The sequence below is a fragment of the Erithacus rubecula genome, assembly GCF_903797595.1.
Source record: "Erithacus rubecula genome assembly, chromosome: 1".
NCBI classification, from domain to species: Eukaryota; Metazoa; Chordata; class Aves; order Passeriformes; family Muscicapidae; genus Erithacus; species Erithacus rubecula.
Genome location: NC_136658.1, coordinates 86,571,327 through 86,586,825, shown reverse-complemented (window position 1 = coordinate 86,586,825; position 15,499 = coordinate 86,571,327). Strand labels below are relative to the sequence as shown.

At 43.3% G+C, this 15,499-nt stretch overlaps 1 protein-coding gene across 3 annotated transcripts; it reads left to right on the top strand.

The window, feature by feature from the left end:
• The first annotated feature begins 1,398 nt into the window (after positions 1-1,398).
• CHAMP1 (chromosome alignment maintaining phosphoprotein 1) lies at positions 1,399-13,318 on the top strand. Of its 3 annotated transcripts, XM_079316754.1 has the most exons (3): positions 1,405-1,515; positions 1,864-2,168; positions 9,410-13,318. In XM_079316754.1, the coding sequence occupies exon 3, from the start codon at positions 9,466-9,468 to the stop codon at positions 12,532-12,534; it is 3,069 nt and encodes a 1,022-aa protein (XP_079172880.1). In that variant the 5' UTR covers positions 1,405-1,515; positions 1,864-2,168; positions 9,410-9,465; the 3' UTR covers positions 12,535-13,318. The 3 variants fall into 3 exon arrangements, with proteins under 3 accessions (XP_079172879.1, XP_079172880.1, XP_079172881.1); XM_079316753.1 differs by lacking the exon at positions 1,864-2,168 and having other exon boundaries at positions 1,399-1,515; XM_079316755.1 differs by lacking the exons at positions 1,405-1,515; positions 1,864-2,168 and adding an exon at positions 2,328-2,420.
• Positions 13,319-15,499: the final 2,181 nt, after the last annotated feature.

The window sequence follows — 15,499 nt, the reverse complement described above, 5'->3', positions numbered from 1 at the left end:
GATTTACACTCACCTGAACCTGAGTGAACAGAAACCCAAGAGATGGTATGTTCTGCCGATTTTCCCCCACCATTTATGCAGGACTACCCTCATCACTTGACCACCACTTCGACCAAGACTGTACAGCTACCAAGTCTTGCTGTGAAGCTTAGGGTGGTGAGATCTTCACAATCTTCTTTCCCTTTCCCTTTCCCTTTCCTTTTCATTCTTCTGTAGTCCTTTCTCTTTTTTTCTTTCCCCTTGTGTGTGTTCTTCTGTGATGTTTTTGCACTTTCATATTGCAATGCTTTAATGTTGTATTACTATATATAATAACCACCAAAATCGCTCCATGGCTATTTTTCTCCGCAAACTAGTTGTTCTATAATAAACCCTACATTGTTTATTTACAAATACTGCTCATTCAGTGTCATTTCACACTAATATGCCCCAAGACATCCAGTAACAAAAACCCGGGTTGCCCCCACCAGATTCTCTCTTAACAAAATGCCCCTCAGCCTCCAAAGAGTCTTTCCTTAAACATCTCCAGGCAGTAACCATCCCCGGGGTTGTTTAAGGAAAAACAGGACATAATACCAAGTGCTGTGGTCTGCTTGACATGGGGTTATTCAGTCATAGGCTGGAGTTGATCTCAGAGGTCTTTCTAACTAAATTGATTCTGTGATTTTGTGAGTCGGTCATTCTTTACACACCAGACAAAAAGCACTGCAAAAACCAAAAGACAAAAAGCAACTCCTGAATTGAGCGAGGTCCAAAAGTGGACACAGCACCTGAGGTGTGGCATGTTTGGCACTGGTGAGCCCACATCTAGAATCCTGTGTCCCCTTCTGGGCTGCTCCATTCAGGAAGGATATTAACGGGCTGGAGCAGATCCAGAGAAGAGCGATAGAACAGGTGTCCCATAGGGAGCGGCTGAGGGAGCTGGATTGTTCACCTGGAGAGGAGGAGGCTCAGGGGAGACCTTGGCACTCTACACTCACCTGAAAGGAGGCTGTGGCCAGATCGGCGTCAGGCACCCAGCGACAGGATGAGAAGACACAGTCTTAAACTGCATCAAGAGATTTTTAGGTGGATTTTAGGAAGAATTTTTGTTTGTTGGAATGGGCTGCCCAGGGAGGTAGTGGAGTCATCGTCCCTGGAGGTGTTTAAGGAAAACTGGACAAGGCACCGAATACCACGGTCTTGTTGACACGGTAGTGTTTGGTCATAGTCGAGGATCTCGGAGATCTCTCGCAGCCCAGTTTGTGAGTCTGTGTTTCTGGGATTCTGGCATTTTCTCCTCGCTGGACAAACCCTCGGTGGGCTCCCACACGCAGCAGGGCCCCCCGTGCGGCAGCGCCCCCTGCCGGCGGGCGCGGCGGGCGGCGCGGCCCGGCCCCGCCCCCGGCCCCGCCGCCGCGGCCGCGGCACGTGACCCGGCCCCCGCCTCCCGCCGCCGCCGCCGCCGCCATTGGCGGGGGGAGCCCGGCCCGGCCCCCCCCGGCCCCGCGCCCGCCGTCCCGGAGCTGCCGAACGGTGAGTGCGGGCGCCGCGTCTCGCTCGCCCCCCGCTCCCGCCGGCCGGGCCCGGCGCGCTTCCCTCCCTCCCCCTGGGCATCGGGCCTGGGCCTTCCCCTTGTCCAGCCCCCGCCGCGTGGGGGGCGGCGGCGGCTGCCGGTGCCTGCGCGGGGGGAACAAAACCAGCGGGGCCGGGCACGGGAGGGAAGAGGGAGAGGGGAGAGCGGCAGGGAGAGCGGCCGGAGGGGCGGGATGAATGGGCGGGCGGCGCGGCTCCCGGCGCCGGGGATGCGGCCCCGGGAGGGCCGGGCAGCGGGGAGCCGGCGGCCCCGGGAGAGCCGAGCCCGCGGGCACCCCCTCCCCGCAGGAAAGTTACAGTGATGCCGGCCGAGCCAGGAGCAGGAGGAGCACGCTGCCCGTCCGCTGTCCTGGGATAGCGAGTTCGGCACGGGACGTGTCCCCGCCGGGTCCGGGCCCTTTCCCGGTGACAGAAAGAGCTGCCGGGAGCGGCTGCGTCGCACGTGGGAGCGAGAAGCAGGTGCAGAACCGAGGCTCACGAGAGTTGTGGAGAGCATGTCCTGTGAGCAGCGGCTGAGGAGCTGGGTTGTTCAGCCTGGAGAACAGGAGCACCTTGCCACCCTCTACAAGCACCTGAGCAGAGGCTGTAGCCAGGTGGGGTCAGCCTCTCCTCCTAGGCAGCAAGTGACAGGATGAGAGGACATAACCTTAAATTGCTCCAACGCACGTTTAGATTGGACGTTAGGAAGAACTTCTTTACTGTGAAAGTGATTAGACATTGGAATGTCTAATTAGACATTGGTGATTAGACATTGGGCTGTCCAGTGTGGTATTGGAGTCATTGTCCCTGGAGATCTTTAAGGAAAGACTGGACGTGGCACTGAACGCTATGGTCTACTTGATAAAGTAGTGTTCAGTAACAGGTTGAAGCTCAATATCTCAAAGGTCTTTTCCAGCCTCAGTGATTCTATGAATTTTTTGCAAGTGAGGAATGTAGAAACTTTGGATTTCGTATTTCTCTTCCATAATCTACTCTTGAACCTCATTCTTTCAGGGTAGTGTAAATGGAATTCTTAGCCTGTTATCACCAAGTTTCACAACCTTAATTCAGCGCTTGCCTAGATTGTAATGGACTAGTGGGTCTAGTGGCACTTCATTAGCTCAGGTGCAGCACTACAACAGTAAGGTTTTTGGGGACGTTTTTGAAAGCCAACTAAGTGGAGTTGTGAACTTAGAGTTAAAAAGCTGTGTCAGAAGTACATGGAATTAATTAATTATATCTTGAATCTATCAAAGATACATTGATTTTACTATGCAATTTAGACTGTTGTTAGGTCTTGTGTTGAGAACTAATGTTGTGTAGACCTGTCATTCTCTTTTACAAAGATTGAAATATTGCAAAATTGCTGCAGTTCTGTATGCTTTGTGTTTCTTAAGTCAGCTGCATATGCATCAAGTATTGTCGCTTTGTAGATCTCCCCTAACATGAACCTTTCTTGGAAACATGGAACTTCATAGTACAGCATTTCCTGCCTGAATCTGGTGCCTCCCATGTTCTTAGCATATCTTACTGTTTCAGTGGCTGGTTGGGTCAGAGTGTTTGTGCCTTGTATAGCTGTGTGGTTTTAAAGACCTTGTTCAGCAATTGTGGCCGATGGAACTTAGCCGGAATAGACTGGCTGGTAGCTGGGAGTTCAGATGTGAGGTTGTAGTCAGATACTGTGGACAATTCTGGACTAGCAGGAGCATAGGGCTGCCTGTGTTGTTCATGGTGTCTTGGAAGTGATGCCCTTACCTGCCTAGTTCGTTTTGAAGTGCCTGCTCTGCCCCACTGTGGAATGTTTGTGTGCAGCTTCCTCTGGGAGCTAAACTTCTCTTTGTCAGTCACAACACAGGGATGTAGCTTCAAGAGAAGCATCATGCTGCCACCAGACTGCATTTGCTTTTTGGCACTGCAAGAACATGTAATTTTTTCTTTTTCTTAAACCCAGCAAAAGTCTGGATCTGTTCCTGCTAGCAGAGGCAATGATGCTGCTGTATCTCACCCAACTTTCTTTTGCTGGGAACAAATTTAGTATTGACTAGCCTCACTGGCAGAGGTTATGACTGAACTGTTTGCCTGCAAGAAACTTCCAAGGCTGATAAAAATAAACAGTGATTCTTCCTGTACAGTGACTGGTGACTGGGAATCCTATGTGTTGTTGTAGGCATTGTAGAAAATCACAGGGCTTTCTTCTGGATCATTTTCCCAGCTGTGTTGGTGTCATTAAAGTGTGTTTCATGTCCTCTATGTGCTTGTGTTGCACCAGGCTTGATTGTTTGAGAGACAAAGAGTTATAGATTCTTCTTCCACTGAGAACTGAGACAGTCTGATTTTGAACAATGATGTGGAGACTACTTGTTGCTGTGCTCTTAATTTCTTCATGCAATGTTAAAAAAATCTAATTCTCTGTGCTCACAGACAGTCTAGATCTTTAGCTGTGAGCCCTTCATTGCTTCTCTTGGACAGTCACAGCTTATCTTCTGTAGAGGAAAAATGCAGGTATATATTAAATGTTGCAATGCTAACTGTGGAATATGCTTATTAAAAATTACCATGAATGATTGGAAGACTTGTAGCTATAAAATTGGAGTGGATTTAAAAAGTAGAAATACCTTGTTCACTGCAAGAGTCATGTTGTGCCCTCCCTTGCATTGATTCCTTCATAAATATAGGTATCTCCTCTGCATTTTCCCACTTTTATTCCATTGGGAGGTTTTTGAGAGACTGTAGAAAGTATGGCTTACTCTTAAGTGGGATCCTTGTGGAAGATGGGATGCAGAATCCAGGAACCATCTCTGATGTGGCCGGATGTGTTGGCTGGGAAGACATCAGGAGTTGTCTCCTCTCTGTGCATTGGTTTAGGACGTTCCTATTGCTCAGTTTAACAAACTCAACAGAAACTTCTGATGCTGTTTGACTCCACTCTGTGGCTGCCTTGTGATACTCATAACCAACTTTTGGTTGTATTTGTGGTTATCTCACTGCCTCTGACTTCCAGGGTACTTCTTCTTTCTACCAAATCATGACTTGGCTGCTAAGAACAAAGCAAGAAAAGCACTGATTGTTGTTCTTTTTTGATTGTCATTCTTTTCTCAGGTAGATACATGCACAGTCCATTTCCTATGCTGTTTTTCTTCCTCTGGTGGAGGAGATTATGGCCAGAATTGCAATGTAGGGGACAGGAACTGGTGTAAGAATCTTAAGCATCTCAGTGGAGAGCAGAGACTTGGTGGGAACCTCTGTATGTGGGTTCTTAACATGCATGAAAGAAGAGGGGTTGGGAGAGGTGGCTGATGGAGCAGCAGTAGGGACTGGTGGTCCCACTGCTGAGATTTGTGTCTCTTCAGGCAGCTTTAAACCTGAGTGATGGACATTGATCTGTGTCACTTCAAGTCAGCTAAGAGCTGAGAGTTGGTGCTGATGCTGTTACTGTGCTTGGTGTCTGAGGATATAGTGAGCTTTTAGCCAGACTCACTTCCCTGTTCAGATAGACTTCAGTGGGAAATGTCGTGTCTTAGGAAGACTCTGAATGAGTCTTGGCTGCCTTAAGTTAAAATTTAGTATTGTAAGCCCCAGAATCCTTGTTGAATCACAGTATTTTGTCTTGAAGTCAGGTTGTAGATGCAGGGCAGGCATAAATGCTGGGTTTCAGACTTCTGCTTCAGTTGTAGTGTGTTCTCAGAACAGATAATTAGTTCTGTTTGGCTGCATCTGTATTTGTTTTCTCAGTGTTGCAGCCATGGAAAGTGAGAAAAGTAGGAGGGAATGCAGAAGGAGCAATTAAGGAGTGTGTTGTGCTTTGTGGTGTTATAGTGGCAAACAGCACAGCCTCAGTTATAGCCACTGCTGCACTGCACATCCCGTTAATGGAGAGTTTGAATAGGGAAATGCTCAGGTGTCCTTTTTACAAAACAGTTATGGCCTGGCAGAATGTTCAGCTGAACAAAGTGGCCTGGGCCTGCATAGCAGTTATTTGTACTTACAGAGGTGGCAGCTTCTTTGTCCTCCTAGGAGTATTCAAGAAGTCTTTAGAGATACTCCAGTGGCCATCTGTCTTCTGCTTTGTTTCATGGAAAAGCTGTTGCTCATGACAATTAGATCTTCATCCTGAAATTCATACTTTTCCTCAAAGAGCTTCAGAGGACTAGAATCATGCTGGGATTTAGAATTTAGTCCAGTTCTCTGCAGTGCCCATGGAGCACCCGACAGATTGATCTCACCAGTTATTTTCTGTACCCTGTTTATGGGTTTGATTTGCAGCAGCACAGAGCTAGTTCCATTTAATGTCTGTCATAATGCATTTACACAGAGGGAGCATGGTCCATCTCTCTTAATGTTGCCAAAAAGATGCTGCTGAGCACAGATTACATCACAGTTCATGCTGGACCAAGACCGTGGGGACCTGGTTACTGAGCATATGGTTTCTAGGCTGGCTGGCTCTGCTGGTGTGGGACTCTTTAGAAAACAATGACATGTTGTTCCTTGCATTTTTACCCGTCTAGGCAAGGCAGGATCCAGTGCAGAACAAGTTATTATGCAGAAGCTGGTGGCTAGGAGCGGTGTGAAGCAGAGTAAGTTGTGTGATAAACCTGACTACAGAGGAGGGCAGCAATCAAAACCACATAGAGACAGTGGCTTTGGAGCTCAATATTGAGAATCAATCTGGAGGGTTTCACAGGAAAATCTTTCAAACTATTATTTAGATCTGTGCTAAGTGAACCAGCAACATCACCAAGTGTATTCTTTCAGAAGTACTTCAACAAATTTAAATTGACAAAAATGAGTTAGTGGGGGCTCAGCACTGTTTGTTACTGATCTCAGTAACTAATCTAAATCTAGATTTACTATTCCGTGGACTTGTAGCCTAAGGCACTGCAATAACCAGAGACTTGTCTTGCTTAGTGGGATGCCTCAATGAAGTAGAGATTTCAGCAGAAGAGGCAGTTACTTCAGTGACTGCCAGATACAGTGGGTTGAGTTACAGAACTAAAAATGGTGAGTGATGGCAATGTGAGAGAAAGTGCCCTCAGCTCATTAGTGTTATTTCTTATGCAAAAGGCTGGACCATCAAGAGTTTTGGATGTCTGGGCTGTTCCTTCTTTGTGTAACTTCTTTGTTCCAAAATAATCTCATGGTCAAAAAAGCTTAGCAGCTTTGGACAATTTACAGAAGGGAACCACTGCTTTTTTTCTAACTGTTGTATTTGGAAATAAAGTGATAGTTTTAATCATAAGGTAAGGTAGACCTCAATAAAAGAAGAGGATGGGAGGGGCATATTTCAGCAAATAACAAAAAACTGCAGCAAGGGCAACAGGTTACATGTGAAGAGCAGGGAAATTATGAAGAGAGTAAAAAAGATTGTCTGGTAAACTTTGTTGTAAACTGTGACAAATTCAAACTGGAAAAGCCCTTTTTTGGTTTTCTAGTGAAAAGAAAATGGATAATTCAGGATTACAACCAATTTTGGGATTGACAAATTCCCTTTCAAGTCTAAAAATGTGATTACTGCAGTATGTCTTATTGTCCTAATTATGCTCTGCTATGACTTGATAAAAAACCCAAAACCATTTTATTTCGCTCATATCAGCAGTTGAGAAATTTTTGCATTCAAATTTAAATCTTCCTTCCCATTGTCCCGAGTCCTGCAAACAACCCATAAACTATAATTTATCAAGACTTGAAGGTCCTTTGGAGTACTAAGACATGATGTGCTATGGATTTTTACAATTAGCAAGATATTTTCTGTTGCAGAGATATAGCCCACTGATTGCTGCTGTCATCTTTGTGTTTTGTTTTCATCTTTTACAGACATAAAAGATTTGTTATGTTGGGAAGTGTTTTGGGTCAACACTGAATGTGGTGTGGGCTACAATTTGGGGTGTCTTGTATGGCTGGGAAGTGCTGGGAAACTGCAACTTACACCCTGAAGGTCCTTCCACTTCAGTGTTTGCAGGGCAGAGTAATTATGTCTCATTTATAGCTAGGCTGTGGTTGGATACTGTGTATTTGCATCATGGTTGTAAAGCAGCATCCTTCTTAAAGTTCCATATGTGGTTCCACCACGCTTCCCAATTGGAAATCAAACTGTTCCCGTGACTTAATGTGAAGTGTATATGCACAGTGCATGCAAAGAAGTTGCTCCATAAGCAGCAGAGCTAGTGAACCGCTATTTCTTAAGAATTTGTGTCCCCTTGCTCCTCAGCCAGTCCTTCTTTCCTGGTTTTTTGCTGTATCCATCTCATCCTTTAGCAGAGCTGCTAATTTGCTTTCATTCTGTCTCTGCCCCAAACCCAAAGCAGCTCACTGCTATAGTATTTTTAATTCCTTCCCCTTTTCCTTAATTACAGCCAGAATCAGATACTGCTTGCTCTGAATGTTTCAAGACTATTTGTGTAGAGGCTAAACAGAAGTTGCTGCTAAGTGACATATTCTGCCTCAGTGGAGGCATTACTTGCATTCTTTAGTTCCTGATTTTCATGAAAGGTGTAGAAATGCAAAGTAAGGCTGGATTGCTTTGTCCAGTTTGATTGGCATTGACTGTAGGGCAATGTGTTTGTGTAAGCCTCATTTCCATAAGAAACCAGAGGGAAAATGCTTTAGGAATACATTAAGAAAACTTGCTTTGAATGCATATTTTTAGACTTGTTAGTCTAATATATATTTAGACAGATAAATTAATGTTAAAATAAAACAACAGTTTTGAGTGTTTTGAAGCAGTGTGTTTTACAATCCTCAAAATTAAGTTGATAGTTTAGCATGATTAATCATGTAACAACTGTTTAATTTCAACCTACAAGAAAAAGTGTGTGCATTTAACTTAAATGTCCTTTTTATCTTCCAGCTTTATGTTGATATAACTACAGAATATGGGTAGACTTGGTTTTCTGCTTATTGTAGCTAATCTGGTAAAATTCTGTTGGAAATAAGGGAATCTAGCCAAATCATTAAAAGCTATTTTTGTCTGGGTTTTTTTTTGTTTGGTTTTTGAGATGGGTTTTTTGCTGGTTTGTTTTTGTTGTTGTTATATTGGGTTTTTTGAAGTCTTGCAGAAAAACATTAACTTTGAGAAATTTCCGTGTTTGGGGTGAGGAAAACAGTGTTCTGGATACAGTGGACTGTTAAATATACCAACTGGGAAAAAAAACCCCTATGTTTTTTTAAAAATAGTATTTTAGTTGCTATTTGGGCAACAGATGAAATAATGGAACAGGAAAAGTCCTTTTCATAATAGATGAAGTTTTCATGATCAGCATTATTTTTTTTTTCTTGTAATTAGTGAAAGGAAGGCAGTATTTGACAGATGAAAACAGCCTAGGATTTAGGCTACTGTTTTCTTGAATTTTTCTTTGTCCAAAACTGCTGATTACTTTTGAAATTTAATGATGGAGATGCATTTTTTTAAATGGCCTTATCTCAGTGGGAATGTTTCAAGTACTTTCCAAAGTACTTTTTGTTTTCAGTTTACATGCATAATGTAAATAATACAATGTCAATAAAAGCACATCAAATATGGGAAGAGAAGACAATGGAGAAAGCAAGTCACATTTACCAAATGAAATTCAAACTTTGCTCTTCATCTTCTGGGTTTGTTTTATTTTTTTTTTATTTGCTTCCAGTTTTATTACATAGGTTGGAAGGCCTGTTGTTAAATATACACTTTTTTCAACTTTTACTGATTTTCAGAAGCTGGTGACACCTATATTTGGATTTCTCTATGAAGCAGTCAGTGTCTGTGCAAAATCTATACTTTCTAAAAAGGGAGGGGGACGACCAGGGAAAAGCCCATGTGATTATTTAGGAGTTGAAATTAACCTGGACGAATAACTATACAGATCTTTTTCCTTTATTGCAGGAACTGAAAATTCCTCTTTAAAAGGTGCAGTGTGCTGTGGAAACTGTTACAGAAAAATGGACATGTTGCAGATACTACGTAAAACCACAGAGCGCTTGGAATGTGACTACTGCAGCTTCAGGGGAACTGACTATGAAAACATACAAATTCATATGGGTACCGTTCACCCAGAGTGTTGTGATGAAATGGATGCTGCTGGTTTGGGTAAACTTATATTTTATCAAAAAAGCGCAAAACTGTTTCACTGCCATAAATGTTTCTTTACCAGCAAGATGTATTGCAACGTATATTATCACATCAAAGCACAGCATGCAGCACCTGAGAAGTGGAATGAAGAGCAGAAAGAGCAACAGATAGAAGGAGATTCAGATTCATCCAAAAAGAGTGTCACGTTGGAGCCAGAGAAACCTACCCTTTCCCCTGAATCACTCAAGCCTGCCCTTTCTCCTGAACTCCAAAAAACTGAACCTGTTGTTTCCCCCAAGCTTCAGAAATCTTCTGTGTCTCCAGAGCCCCAGAAGTCTGCTCAGGTGACTTCCTCAGAGCCAGAGAAGTCAGTCCAGACTGTGTCCCCAGATCCAGAAAAGTCAGCCCAGGCTACATCTCCTGATCCAGAGAAGTTAGCCTCAAATGTGTCCCCTGACCCACAGAAGCCATCTTCTGTCATGTCCCCTGACCCACAGAAACTCTCCCCTGTCGTGTCCCCTGACCCACAGAAGCTGTCCCCTGTCATGTCCCCTGACCCACAGAAACTCTCCCCTCTCGTGTCCCCTGACCCACAGAAGCCATCCCCTGTCGTGTCTCCAGACCCACAGAAGTCGTCCCCTGTTGTATCTCCGGACCCACAGAAGTCATCCCCTGTCATGTCTCCTGACCCACAGAAGCTGTTCCCTGCGGTGTCTCCTGACCCACAGAAACCATGCCCTGTGGTGTCTCCTGACCCACAGAAGCCCTCTGCTGCTGTGTCCCCTGACCCACAGAAGCCAGCCCCAGCTGTGTCTCCAGAGCCCCGCCGCCACTCCCCAGCCGTGTCTCCTGAGCCCCGCCGCCACTCCCCTGCCATGTCACCAGAGCCGCGGCGCCATTCTCCCGCTGTGTCTCCAGAGCCCCGCAGATACTCCCCAGCAGTGTCCCCAGAGCCAAAGAAGCCTCCTCCAGCAGTGTCCCCCGAGCCCCGGCGGCATGCCCCGGCCGCGTCCCCCGAGCCCCGGCGCCATCCCTCTCAAGCGCGTCGGCCCGCCCCTGCTGCCTCTCCTGAAAGCCGGAGGCCTGCTTCTGCGGTTTCACCGGAGTCATGGAGACCTGGGCCGGCTGTTTCCCCTGAGCCCTGGCGGTCTTCACCTCACGAAGTGCAGAAGTCTTCCCCAGTTTCTCCCTGGGCTTCAAAGCCTGCCATGTCTGTGTCCATAGAATCCCGGAGGTCTGCCCCCGAGTCCCGAAGGCCCGGTCCGGTTATGTTGCCAGAATCTAGGAGACTTGTTTCTGATTCGTGTAAGTCTGCGTCCTTTTCTGAATCCCAGAAGTCTACTCTCATTTCTTCTGAGCCCTGGAAACCCATCTCATCTGTTTACCCTGAAGGCTGGAAACCTGTTCTGTCCCCTGACACGTGGAAGCATTCTCCCCCTGTTTCTCCTGAGCTTCGAAAGTCCAGTCACACTGTTTCCTCTGACTCTTGGAAGCCTTCTTTCTTTCCTGAGGTCCGTAAGCCTGGTGTTTCAGTATCTCCTGAATCTTGGAAACTCACTGAGTCACGGAAATCTGTGTATTTTCCTGAAACTCAGAAATCCCCCTCTGCTGCTTCATCTGAGATTCAGAAACGGGCTCATTTCCCTGAACCTCGGAAAAGAGTGTTGTTCCCAGAGACTCGTAAATCTAACCCTACTGCTTCTACTGACGTTCAGAAACGTGCTGTGTTTTCTGAGCCCCAGAATCAGACGTCTACTTCTGCTGTTTCTACTGAAGGTCAAAAACAAGCTCTGTGTTCTGAAGCCCAAAAATCCGCTCTTGTTTCTTCTGAAGTCCAGAAGCATGCCCTGTTTTCTGAAGCCCAAAAACTCACTTCCATTTCCTCTGAAGTTCAGGAGTCTACTTCCTTTCTAGAGTCTCAGAAATCCACATCTCCTGAAGTTCAGAAACATGGCCTCTTTACTGAGTCCCAGAAACCTACTCCTGTTTCTCCTGAGACACTCAAGCAAGCTGTTTTCACAGACTGCCAGAAATCTGCTGTTTCCCCTGATGTTCAAAAGCATGCTGTATTTTCTGAGATGCAGAAGCCTGCTGCTGCTCTAACCTCTGATGTCCAGAGACATGCTGAAACTACTGTACCTTCTGAAATCCAGAAGACCATCCTGTTTTCCGAGCCTCACAAGTCTGCTTCGGGCTTTTTTTCTGAGCCCCAAACACCTAGTGAGTCTGGTGAGAGTGACTTTCTCTCTCACACTTTAGACGATCAGAAACCACTGGATGATTTATTCTCACAGGATGAACAATCAGTATTAGCCAAAGAATCGCCTGAACACATGTTATATTCATGCCCAAGAAAGAAGCCCAAGAAGGAAAACCAGGAGAACTCAGATTCTGAACTAAATAGCATTGAGTGTGGAAAAACAGCAGTGGACTCAATGGAGATAAAGGAGCAAGAATCCAACAGTGACCAAGAGCAGTATGATATGGAGTCATCTGATTACAGCAAAGAGAGCAAAATGGATGCAACTACTCCTACGCAGCCACCCTGTGTGCTTCAGTTTACTGAAGAGAAAGAGGCTTTCATCTCTGAGGAAGAAATAGCAAAGTACATGAAGCGTGGCAAGGGAAAGTATTACTGCAAAATTTGTTGCTGTCGTGCAATGAAAAAAGGTGCTGTCTTGCACCATTTAGTTAACAAGCATAACGTTCAAAGCCCATACAAATGTAAAATATGTGGCAAAGCTTTTCTCTTGGAGTCTCTTCTTAAAAATCATGTTGCTGCTCATGGTCAAAGTTTGTTGAAGTGTCCCCGTTGTAATTTTGAATCAAATTTTCCCCGAGGCTTTAAGAAACATTTAACCCATTGCCAAAGCCGTCATAGTGATGAGATACCTAAAAAACACTTGGACAGCCTTGAACCACTTGAAGAACAAATTTAATCAGTTTTTTTTTTTTTCCTTGTGCTAGAAAAGCTGGATTTACGAAGTGTTCAAAAGTGTTACTGTATGTTAACCGAGTAGTTTAGCTGATCTGACAAGTCAGAAGATGCATGGTTTATTGTACTATGTTTAACTTGTCTTATAGCTGTATTACTTCAAAGATTTACTTTTAAAAGTAATTTTAAATGCGTGATCATGTCTTTGTATTACCCATCAGTAGAGTCATATTTTATTTTTCAGATGTACTATGTTTTTGAAACCAAAATGGATACAAATTAGTTTTGTAAAGATTTGTAAAACATATAGGAAATTAAGGACTGGAGTGGCAAGCAATCCATATTTTCCTGTGAAGACAACTTCTTTTTTCACATTTGTTAAATGTTGTATTTTTAAAAATGTTTTTAATGAAGTTCTCAAATCAAAATTTTCACTACATTGAATGTGAATGAGCCAGAAGATGAGGAGCTACCAATATTCCAGGAATAATTCTGCCCTAAGGTTGTAATTGAGTGTATAGACATTGGTTGGAAATTTATGGCACTCAGTTCTCTGACTTGTCTCAGATTTAGAAGCATCAAGGTACTTACTTTGTGATTATGTATTTTGGCCATGTTTTAATCATACTAATATACATTAAATTGATAGATTAATGTCAGACTATGTATAGCTCAACACTTTCTCTTGATGATCCAGATGTTTGTAATGTCAGACAACCCCTAAATTTCCTGTATTTGGTGAAATGTTATGCTTTAATGTTTTAACAATAAAAAGAAACCCAACCTGGTGTTGGCCATAATTTTTTTTTCAGTAATTTTGGCAACAAGAGATACAAAATTACCCAGGAGATCTACTTTGAAACCTTCAACTTTCCATCTGTCAGTCTCAGTCCTCACGAAGCAAGGTTAGTCTAAATTTCCCATTTCTTTCGGAAGAACATGTCAAATGCAAATGAAGGAAAACAAGAATTTATGCACTGTTATTTAGGATGCTGCCCTTTGTGTGATTTCTGTGTTATTTGTTAAAAACACATAAGTACTTTGTAATTCAGAAGGAATGTAGAATTTAAGTGGAGGCAGCACAAGGAAGAAGGAATTCCTCTCCAGCTGAATTATGCCTAGACAAGCTGTTTTAAATATGGGCTTAGGATATGGAGGTGTTAGTATTAAATTAATAATAAAATCTCCAAGTGTAAGCTCCAACCAAAGAGCTTCAGATTGGTTTGATTGAAGCTTATATCTTTGTTGTCTTTCAAGTGGATTTCTGTAATGAAGGGCAATGGTATTTAAAGCTCTACACTCAGGTGACTTCTTAGTGCTGCTTATTAAGTAAGAGTTGCCTTCCTACCCTGTTTATATGAGTGATTCAAATGCATTCTGTGACATTCTGTGGCTGCAGTTCAGTGTAGAAGGTGGCATTAAATAAAAGCCAGTAAAAGTGACTTATTCAGGACAGCACAGAATCATACAGTCATTCTTTACTTCCCAAGTGTTAGAAAATATTATTTATTGCAATGGCAAATAATATTTAATAATGAAAGTCAGCATAGTGAAATAGTTTTCTGACTTAGCATAATGTCTTCAATATATACTTCAGTGTAATGTATTATTCAATATTCAACTTGCAGGTTCTCTAACTTTTTAAAGGCTGTTGCATTAATAGATCATACATATGATTGAGAAAATACTTCTGTATGAACTTTCAGGCAGTTCTTTTTATATGATCCCTATCCCTGGAGAGGAGTCTCTTCTGTGTACTCTTGGAAGGACACTGGTTTCCATCCTTTTCCTGAAGAATGCTCAAGGGAAAGTATTAAATGGAAACAATAAAGGAACATCAGAGGAGGTTGTTAGTAAAGAATGCTAGCTGTGGCTGCATGTGCAATGCTTAAACATACCTTCATCTTTTTATGGTAAAAAGTGCTTAGTTGTATGGAACACCCAGTCATTTTTAAAGTGCATTTTCACCAGCTTTCATTCAATCAAACTAATAGTCTTCTACAAAGAACTTGGAGGTATTTGTCAGAAAAGGTAATTTTTGTCTCAGATTACAACTTAATTTCATTTGATATTCAAGGGGACATTCTTTCAAAAATTACTAGTTTCAGTAATATTTTATCTTCAGCATAGCTAAGACCGTAAGTAGTTGTCTTGGTATATCAGTATGTTGCTTATGTCTAGATCAGAGAAATCATATGGAGTGTAACCATCAGTATATGAACACACAGTGTTACTGGCACTGATAAGTCTTACATTAATGAGTAATTTGTGTAAATTAAAAAAAAAACAAACCTGAAGACCATTTAGGATTCAGTGTTTTAAAGTAAGAATTCTGTGCTTCACAGTTGTCTATGCTGAGAAAGATTCTATTAAAGAAGTATTAAATTTTAGTTCATTTAGTAGAAGTCAAGTCAAAGGAATTCTTGCTAATTTGTGTTACCTGGAGTACTTGACCAGTGTTTCTTCTGAGCTGTACAGTCAAAAGACTTTCTTTCCTGCTTTGGGCAGAAGGGGCAGTAAGTTCAGTGGGCTTATGGTAACTGAAACTGCACCCTCAATTCACAGACATGCTGGCTAAGTTGCTTATGGATGGTCTCCTGACAACTCAGTTGCATTATTTCCTCACACCTGCCTCTTATCTGTCAGTTGTCCACTGGTTTGTTTTTTTCTTTGACTGCTTCTCTACCTTTTTAGTCTGTCTTACTGAATGCTCAGGCAAGTTTTTCTTATACCTCATGAAAGAGTGCCCAAGGCACAAGCGCTAACCCCCAGCAAAATGGATAAACTGTGTGTATGTACTTAATGTTTCATTAGCTGAGCTAAGCCTTGGTGTTGTAATTGAGACTTGCTGTTCTGTTGAATCTGCAGGGTAGCCCACATTGTACCTAGACACTTCATAACTGCAACAAGTTTGTGTAGGTATCAAAACCAGATGTTCTGATTCCCTGCCTCAAATGCTTATGCTAATA